Source organism: Mytilus edulis, chromosome 13 (genome assembly GCF_963676685.1).
Source record: "Mytilus edulis chromosome 13, xbMytEdul2.2, whole genome shotgun sequence".
NCBI lineage: Eukaryota > Metazoa > Mollusca > Bivalvia > Mytilida > Mytilidae > Mytilus > Mytilus edulis.
Window position 1 is genome coordinate 65,589,698 of NC_092356.1, and position 10,704 is coordinate 65,600,401.

General features: G+C 31.7%; 1 protein-coding gene across 1 annotated transcript; it reads left to right on the top strand.

The window, feature by feature from the left end:
* Positions 1–2,669: 2,669 nt before the first annotated feature.
* Positions 2,670–9,029, top strand: LOC139500040 (uncharacterized). Its single transcript, XM_071288748.1, has 4 exons — positions 2,670–2,808; positions 6,707–6,802; positions 8,127–8,322; positions 8,926–9,029. The coding sequence occupies exons 2-4, from the start codon at positions 6,710–6,712 to the stop codon at positions 8,976–8,978; spliced, it is 342 nt and encodes a 113-aa protein (XP_071144849.1). The 5' UTR covers positions 2,670–2,808; positions 6,707–6,709; the 3' UTR covers positions 8,979–9,029.
* Positions 9,030–10,704: the final 1,675 nt, after the last annotated feature.

Sequence of the window (10,704 nt, forward strand, 5' to 3'; positions counted from 1 at the left end):
ACCATCCTGAGCACATAATATCACCCCCAATCGTTGGTTGGGTTTTTGTTGGCCAGTCTTTTTTGTCTATATAATGGTTTATGGAGTTGTCTGTTCATCGTCTTTTTTTTCCATGGCGTTTTCAGTATATGATGTATATGTTTACTAGTGAGTTGTGAATGTCTAATTGTGTATCACCCGCATCTTTATTCCAATTAAAAACAAACAACATAAACAAATTAGACATTTAAGACATCTAGGCATCAACATACAATCTTCAACAACAGACATGGGTCTATAAAATATACCAAGCTTTAAATCGCCCCGGCTCAAATAACACTGTGAACAACAGACATGGGTCTATAAAATTTACCAAGCTTTAAATCGCCCATACTCAAAATAACACTGTTAATATAATTACAAAAGAACTAAGTTCGGTTTACAAAGTACTTTTTACTACCGGTATCACATTTAAATATAACCAGCTTTACCTGGATTCATGGTGACTTTTACTTCTCTATCAATGGACACAATGATGATTTGACTGACCGTTATTGACCACTGATATGTTCCACTTTTAGTAGCAACCCGTCATTTTCTTCGTTAATAACTGTACAGAATTTCATTGTATAAATATAGATTATTACATTGATACCAGTGGATTATCGGATTTATCCAATCGAGATAGTTAAATTATCAATTTTAAAGTCCGAACCTCGGCGATTGTCTATTGTTAATGGTCATTTGATGAACTTAATATTTCTTTGATAATTTTTGCTTTCTTTCACATCTATATGCTTAGATTGAATAATTCTATCATCAGTATTGTTTTGGTGTTAATCTAACAGGGTAAAAAAAAAGATCGAATAAGAGCCAATAAATATATTCAGGATTAAGCTGGATAACATTGAGACATTTCATATTTCATCACAGCGGCTATTTAGTTGGGTGTGGGTGTAACAAATTATCATAACGTTCCAGGATTATAATTTTTATATTAATAATTTGCATATTTGAACTTTTATTTTTTACAATTCAACATTATACAGCATTTCCAAAGACACTGTCACTTGGATAATGAAACGGGATAGATGAAGCTACACTGAACTTATTTGCAAATTTAAAAAAACTTCAAAATTGAGATTGTTGATACTGGAGGCGGTGGATGGAGGTAAACAGCAGGAGAAAATTTGGGCCAAAAAATAAAGAGTAGATAATAATGACGTGCTAACTTATTAAGAATAGAAAATAATGGATAAAAAGCTTCAAGAATAGATAAAAAGGGCAAAAAAACTAAAGAATACAGAAATAAAAAAAAAAACCATCCAGACTCTCATATCTATAACCGTTTTCAGATTATTTATTATCGTTGGAATGTTTTTTTAAATTTTCATTTTAATTTAACTATGTATGTCATTCTTTGTGCATGTGTCTTCTATATGTCTGAAGGTAGATTTTCTCAAATATTGCCGAGAGCAAAACTAATGGTCGAGTATTTGTTTCTAACATTTATTCTGTACTTTTTTTAAAACTATTTTTTTGAACTTTGCCATAAAAGGGAAGGTTACTCAGATATAAATAAAGGCAATAGTAGTATACCGCTGTTCAAAATTCATAAATCTATAGAAAAAAACATATCCAGGCTACAAACTAAAACTGAGGGAAACGTATCAAATATAAGAGAACTACGACACAACAGAGACACAACACTGAAATGTAACACACACAGAAACGAACTATAATATAACAATGGCCATTTTCCTGACTTGGTGACTTGGTACAGGGCATTTTATGATGAAATGGTGGGTTGAAGGGAGAAAAACTCAGATTTAAGGCGAGATAATTCAGATAAAGTGGTTTTCGTAAATAATGTGTTGTGAATTTACCTATATTGTAATGAAGCTTGAAAACGACACCGGTGACATTATTTCCCCCTTATCTTCTCATATTTTATCTTTGCATTCTTTGGTGCAGTTTTCATTTTTATCTATAAAAAAAAAGATCTTTACAAAAGCTTACAATTTTTCCACAATCCGAAGCAAGAAAAAAAAAAGCCCAGTGACCCATACTTTTTACTATATTTTGAAAAAAACATTTTCTACAATGGTTAAAGGTATAGGGGGAGGGTTGAGATCTCACAAACATGTTTAACCCCGCCTCATTTTTGCGCCTGTCCCAAGTCAGGAGCCTCTGGCCTTTGTTAGTCTTGTATTATTTTAATTTTAGTTTCTTGTGTACAATTTGGAAATTAGTATGGCGTTCATTATCACTGGACTAGTATATGTTTGTTTAGGGGCCAGCTGAGGGACGCCTCCTGGTGCGGGAATTTCTCGCTACATTGAAGACCTGTTGGTGACCCTCTGCTGTTGTTTTTTATTTGGTCGGGTTGTTGTCTCTTTGACACATTCCCCATTTCCATTCTCAATTTTATTATGATATATACTACATTTCGACGAATTATTAAAAAATAGGTATGTATTTAAATTTAGACCCCCCTTTCCATTATACCTTAACATTGTCAACCTTTTTTAAGTGCAATAATGCCCAAAAAAATTGCTCATCAGAAAATTAAATGCTTCCAATTTGTGATGAACTTTTAAATTTTGTTTAATGTGACGAATTATAACATTTATTTTCAAATTTTGGAATAATGACATTTAACAGAAAAAGTCATTTAAAAGTAATTTTCGCAATTATTAGATATAATGACAGTCCACCTCTACTGTGGGCAATGTATATAAACTTGGGGTGGCTACTGATCTTCATAACAGGGATAAAGTGACATATACCAACATCAAAGATCTACAGACAGAGCAAAATTTGTACAAGGTATTTAATATTTTATTTTTTTATCATATGTACACTTTAGCTTTGATTGTTGTTATTTTCTATTTTCATACCTTTATACCTTTATACCTTTATCTTCGGGTCGTTACATAAGCCAAAGGCTTCTACTGACCACTCATCTTGGATTGTCGTATATGATTTCTCATCTCATAATAATATATTTATATATAATATATTAAACTTATAAAAAAATACTTATTTAGGTGTGCGCAGCTGAAACAATTAACACGAACATATGAATTTATATAGGTTCCAATTTTCGCCATTTAATGCAGACTTAAAATTATTCAGAGTCTTTTTCGTCACCGTTAAATCTGACAGGTTATTCCACTGATCCACTACTCTAATTGAAAAAGTATTTAGTCTATGTGTGATCTTACACTGTTTTTTTTTAAGTTTTAATGAGTGACCTCTAGTACTATTAGATGGTGCTAAAGTAAATAGGCTCATCCAATCGATGTCATCTATACCATGCAACGCTTTGTAGACTTGTATCATATCATTCCTATCCCTACGATATTCCAAGGTTGGCAAACCCAATGAACGTAGCCTGTCTTCATAATTAAGATGACAAATATTTTTTACCAGTTTTGTGGCCCTTCTTTGTACAGATTCCAGTTCGCGGATGTCTTTTTTAAGATACGGTGACCAGACACATGTCGCATATTCTAGCAGTGGACGCACTATTGATTTATAAATAGTAAGAAACATATCTTGATCCATGTAATCAAAAGAATGATGAATAAGAGACAATACTCTCTGCGCTTTGTTATAAATATCACTTATATGTTTTTCAAATTTCAAATTAGACTCGAAAGTTACTCCCAGATCCTTTTCTTCGTTCACTGTAGATAATGCAATAAAATTTCCGGATTCATCCAACATGGTATAACGATATTGCAGGTCATTGTCAGGATTAATATGCAATACTTTACATTTAGCAGCATTAAATTTTAATTTCCACATATCTGACCATTCACATAATCTGTCCAAATTTTCCTGTAACTTACATCGCTCATAATCTGACGAGACTTTAAAATAAACTTTACAATCATCAGCACAAACTTTCACTATACCCTCTACTACATCAAGAAGATCATTTATAAATGTTAAGAAAAGGACTGGTCCTAAAACACTTCCCTGAGGTACACCACTCACCACGTCTAACCATGTTGATGTTGTGTTATTTATACGAACACATTGGTTACGCCCAGATAGAAAACTGTTTATCCAATTCAAAATGCAGCCCTTTATTCCAAGTTTTTCAAGTTTCAAAAATAAACTCTGATGTGGCACGGTATCAAACGCCTTGGAAAAATCAAGGAAAACCGAGTCCAGTGGAAAACCACTATCAATTAATTCTGACCACTCATCCAGAACCTCTAGGAGTTGAGTAACACATGATCTACCTGGACGGAAGCCATATTGACTACTAGTAAAAAAATTGTTCGTGAGAACAAACTTCATAATTTTGTCTCTAATGTTTGATTCACATATCTTACATTCCACTGATGTTAAGCTTACAGGTCTATAATTACCAGGTTTCAGTTTTTTCTCTTTCTTAAATATCGGTGATACTATGGCATTTTTCCAATCGTCTGGAACTTTACCCTCTTTGATAGACTTATTAAAAATTAGAAACAATAGATAACAAATTGCATGTCTAATTTCGTATAAAACTTTCGGATGAAGACCATCAGGTCCTGCAGATTTATCTGTCTTTAATTTATTAGTTTCTTTAACACATCTTCCTGGCAAATATTAATATCATTTAAAAAATTGTTCGACACTGAATTAGTATCATAATCTTTCAAGTCCTCTGTTTGAGTAAAAACACTAGTAAAAAACTGATTTAAAACCTCAACTTTGTCAGCAGTACTGGATGCTAAAGTACCATCCGGTTTCTCAAGCGTGCCTATTCCTGATCTAGTCTTGAGTTTACTGTTAACATAATACCAAAACGACTTAACATTAGTCTTTGATTCTAAGGCCACTTTTTGTTCAAAACTATGTTTGGCATTTTTAACAGCATTTGTACATTCATTGCGATCCTTCACATATTTAACATATGACAAATTATTTCTTGAATATTTATATTTTTTCCATGATTTACGTTTCTTGACAATTGCAGATTTAGTAGCTCTATCCATCCACAAAGGTGGGCTTATAAACTTACGGTCAGTTTTTTTCTTCGGAATAAATCTATCAATGTTATCGGACATAACAGAAGAGAAACATTTCAACATTTCATTAATGCTTTTATTATTTAGCAGAACATCTCACTCAATGTCGTGTAGAGTCTCATTAAAAAGCTCATAGTTACCTCTAAAATATGAAAAACGATCGCCAGAAGTATTCTAATTATTCAAATAGCAACAAAAATCGAAAGTTATCATGCAATGGTCACTCTTTCCAACTGGCGAATCCATTTGTATAGAGTCTTTGGCTATCATATTGTCTTCATTCGTAATAACCAGGTCAAGTAAATTGGCATTGGCAGTACGAAAACGTGTCGGTGTACATATATGTTGAAAAAGGAAATTGTTTTGCATACACTCATAAAATTTAAAAGGATATGTGTAAATACCACTTTATATTTCATTATCAACCCACTTGTTTTCAGGGTAGTTAAAGTCTCCCATAATTAAATAATGGCTGTACTTTAAGTTACGAGCATGACATATTAAATCATTCAATTTCTTATTATTACACGATACAGATGACGGACTCCTATAAATACAGCCCAATAACAGTTTATCAGTTCCTTCTAATTTAACTTCACACCACACTGATTCATTAAAACCAGATTCTGATAAAATGTCTACTTTAAAAGCGGTCAAAGACTTGTGAATGTAAATAACTACACCTCTATCCCCCACTTTGTCATTATCTTATTACAACTGACAGCAAGTACCTTCGTACAACGTTGCTGGTAACTAGAACACATTTTGCTGTTTAAGTCAACATTAGAATCATATGAGGGTTAACTAATTCCCTGTTTATTGTCAATGTCAATAAAACCCGGATATTTTTTTTCTCAAACGATTTATGAATTTCGAACAGCAGTATACTACTGTTGCTTTTATTAAAGATGATTATACAAAAAAAGAACATTTAGTTAGTAGAATTAAAGATCAGATTTAGTTTAAAAAATAAAAAAAGCTTAAAATGATAAGTTCCTATTTTTTTACGTTACATTTGTATCATGTGATCATGATATTGTCTATTTTCCTGATTGATTTTTTTATAGACTTTTGATAACAGTTGATTTGATAAAATGAATTAATTTTCTGTCAAAAAAAAAGCGCGCGCTCAAACTTTCCAAAGTCATAAGTTTATATTGTTGTTCAAAAAGAAACATGTTGGACCAAGTTTCACTTCTAAAAAATATCAAACTCACAATGAATAATTCAAACATCTGTTTGAACCAACTAATATTTGAATATGAAAGAGTCGAAATAATATTTTTTTTATAACACATTTTAACAATTTTACACAGTCCAATGATATCGAACTGGTCTTCATAAACTGTTGACGACAATCTTAAAAGAAAAATTGTTTTGTGAAATCGACATTTTATTACCTTGTTTGTTATCGCACGAGAAACACGACAGTTGCCACATGTGGAGCAGGATCTGCTCACCCATATGGAGCAACTGGTCAGTCTTTATTTATTTATGCTGTGTTTTGTTACTGTTGTTTGTATGTTTTCTATTGTATTTTTGTTTTTTCGAAAAGGCGTTCTTGGACTTTTTTTGATTAATGACACTGCTGTTCCCTTTGATACCCTTCGACTGAATTTAACAAAGATGATATCATTTGTATCTTATGAACACTTAACATAACTTATTATCTATATTCTTCCACCTTGTATTTCCAGAAAATGAAAACACTTTTAGTTTTTGCGACACTTGTGATAGTGGGACACTGCCTACTGGACGATATTTTGGGTAACATATCGTCAAATAAAAGATCGGTAAGTAGCATATATAACACACGACAGATCAGTCATATATTGACCACTAACAGATTTCAATGTGACACAACAACATAAACAATCGAACAATCAGTAAATTGATTTTGCCAAAAAATATCAGATACGGAAATAATTATACACTCAAAATAAGGATCGTTTAGTTACACACAAAAAAAAACCCAAGCAATCGATCTGTACTATAACGAAAACTAACAGATCTATAACCACAAAACGCACCTTCAACAGATTTTGTTGTAGTTTATCTTTTTAGATTTATCTGATTTCTTGATTTATGGAATGGTGAAGTATAGTAGAAAATATGTTTTATTTGCTGAATTGATAAATAAATTAAGTAGTTCTGTGCGCGTTTTGTAAGCCAGAGCAGATTTGTCTTCCTTTTTATCAATTTGAAAGGTCGTAAAAATATACATTGTCAATGAAATAAAATTTGTAGTAGTTTTTGTTTGTTATTATCTACTCAATGGATACTTAGTTCATTTATTAAGTTAAATACATTATATTTCATTATTTGCAGTTTTCATTGTAATGTTGTCTTCTTAACATGTTTGTTATATTGAAACGTTATTTTCTTTGATAAGTTCAAACGAACATAATATAATTAAGCGTTGTCGATTAAACAAAATATTAATGAAATGCAAATGCAGGAATGATTCACAAATTATAAAAAAAGGTCTCCTGCGATGAGCATTTGTGCGAGCTTAAACACGAGTGGTCTTCTAGGAACTGTTGAAACGGGTGTAGATATAATTGATTACTTCGGGCGCCATTTTGTTATGGAGTGTTATTCTGAAAAATATATTTCTCGAGAACTGTTAAACCAGCAGTTTAAAGACAATGAGTCCTAATAGAATGTAGTTTTCTAGAACTCTAATGGCTTTTCTGCTGGTTTTGTGATTAGCTATGGAATCGAGGCTACACGACAGATCGTTACTACAACAATGAAGACAATTTGATAGAATGAGGGTTGTAGATTTTAGTTTGATATTAGAGACGAAGGAAAATTTATATCAGAATTAAATATTCCTCCTGAGTTTCAAGTACGAACCTACAAATTGTGTTTCTTGGGATTTGACTATCTTTGGTTGCAAATAGGTTTACATAAGAAATTGTCTTTTCATCTGCCCAAATCTGCCAACGTCAATTTAAAATATTAGCACCATCAGAAATAAATTTTGACCTAATTTTTCCAGAATAAATCGACACTTATGTTTTCAAAATTAATGTTTGCTTTTTATTCTTATTATTTTATGTGTTTTTCATATAATTAAAAATGATCACATTTGTATTTGTATTATTTATACAGCTCCGCATGAGAAGAAGTCATGAAAATACACTCAACTTTTTGTATAGGTTAGCTGATGATAATAGGAATGGCCTTTTATCAGCTTCAGAATTGGCTCAATATACAAAACCGAAAGACGGAAAGACACCAATAGAGAAGGCGAGGGAGATTGTTGGACTATGTGATACCAATGATGATCGCGAGTTGAGCAAAAAAGGTAATTTATCGATATATGACACAAACAATGTTGTAAAATTTAAGTCTTTTTGTATCAGGAATCTCCCATACTGCTAATACTTTAATTTGTGTTGAATTCGGATTTGCTTAAAATTTGAAATTTTGTATAAACAATTGTATATTGTGGAAGACCGTTTACCTATTGACTTGTATCGTTTGTTAGCTGTCTCAGTTATATGTATCCATTATCTCCTTTTATCATATATAATTATCATAATAAAAAAAGATCTGCAAAGGAGGAAATTTGTGTAACTCACGAAATTCATAAAAAAAGAACCCCTTCCACGCGACTTTAAAAGAATGTTAGCACACAATGTATCAAGTCACCAAACTTTGGAAGAATGTACACTTTACATACATGTAAATATGGAGTATCTATTTATACACCTGATTTATAATTTAAAAACATTGTTGAACAAGTCCTGACAAATGATACCACAGAAAGTCTCCGAACAATGCATATATAAATACATATAGTAATACCTATTCCTATTGTATCATATCTGAGATGATTTTGTTTAGAGAGAGGGAAAACAGAGAGTTTGAATAACTTCTACCTCTAATTTAAAATTTTCTTTTTCAGAAATGCTGACATGCTTGAAAAGTTTCGGAAAGTTGAGGAACGAACGACGTTAGTTATTTTAAAAACAATATGATTTTTATTTGATATTAAAGATGATAACACAACATAGGTGTTTATTAAATTATAAACATCAATGCTACTAATGGCAAAAAGTTATCCAATTGTAAAAGAGAGGCGAAAATATATTAAAGGGATATTCAAATGCATATTTTGAAAATAAACTGACATAATAAAAAAGAAGATGTGGTATAATTGCCAATGAGAAAACTCTCCAAAAGAGACCAATAACACAGAAATTAACAACTATAGGTCACCGTACGGCCTTCAACAATGCCATGCAAAATATAAAAAAAGAAAGAGAAACACTACACAAACCACAAAATAAAAGTATGAAGACTGTACAACACGAACCTCACCAAAAACCAGAAGTGATCTCAGGTGCTCCCGAAGAACTAACATATCCTGCCTTATGAAGAACCCTTATATGTTACTAATTTAAGTACACACTTGGTGGTAGATCTATTTCGGTAGATACATTCGGGGACAAGTAGGACGTGATATATAAACGAAAATTAGTTATGTAGCATTAAAAAGAAAATATTGCCACTGGTATAATTTATTCAAATAAATTCTCGTATTTCGGAATACAATGAGATATGATATAAAAAAAGATGTGGTATGATTACCAAAGAGACGTATACTTCGATAAAACAGCAATCCAACACAAGGAAATGTACAAACAGTCACCAACATACAAAACGTAAAATGTATAAAAAAAAAAATGATGCAGCGTTCATAACGTGTGCTACTGGTGCTCCTGAGCTTCCCCAGTCTGTGATGTGGTTCTTGTTGTCCAGCTTTTTATGGTCTATATAATATTTTATGTTGTTGTCTTTTGTTTATTCCATGGTGTTTTTTGGTATATGTTTAATAGTGAGTTTTAAAGGTTTAATTGTGTTAACCCGGCCCTTTTTTCTTATGAGAAACAAACGGGAAAAAACCATAAATAGACATTTAATAAATCTTAATCTTATAAGTCTTATTTGTGTACAAATAAAGACTCCTCAGTGACAATCTTAATAATAAAAAAAGTTAAAAAGGGCAAATAAAACAACGAAGCTGATGAGCATAATACATTTGTTGAAGACCGCGGACCTGTTGATTTAGGGAACGACCATTATATTCAAAGAAGATTGGGATTAGTTATGTCTAAAAAATTATGCTGATGCCCAATTTGATTAGAACAAATACTTCTCGTCAAGCAAATGTCTAAAACAAATATTCTGACTCCAAATAGTGCTCAAAATGTTGCAATATCACTTTTGATTGATAGCGTCGAAATCATTTTTATGAATACGACAAAAAAACATAACCCTCCCCCTTGAAGTTAAATGGTTGCTTTATTAGTAGGTAAGCAGTAATTATGTACATAGACGAAAATTATAGCAGTTTTGTGGATGGGTGTGAAGTTAGCAGTCGGTTCGTTATTCGATATTCAATATCCAACCGGCTGCTAGCATCAAGTTGTATTTAACTCTCGTTGTCCTCGAATATAAACCTTTATCTATGCTTATGTCAGTTGCATATTTGTCTCTATGTTATATAGATTTTTATCAATAAACCGATATCAAAACTGTTTTTTCATATCTATTATGTTTGAAAACAAAAATAAAAAAGATCACTCTAGAAACATTTTGAATTATAAATAGAAATATATATGGAAAGCCCCCCAAAAAATATATAATAGCGAAAACCTACCTGAGACCGCTTAAGTGACGA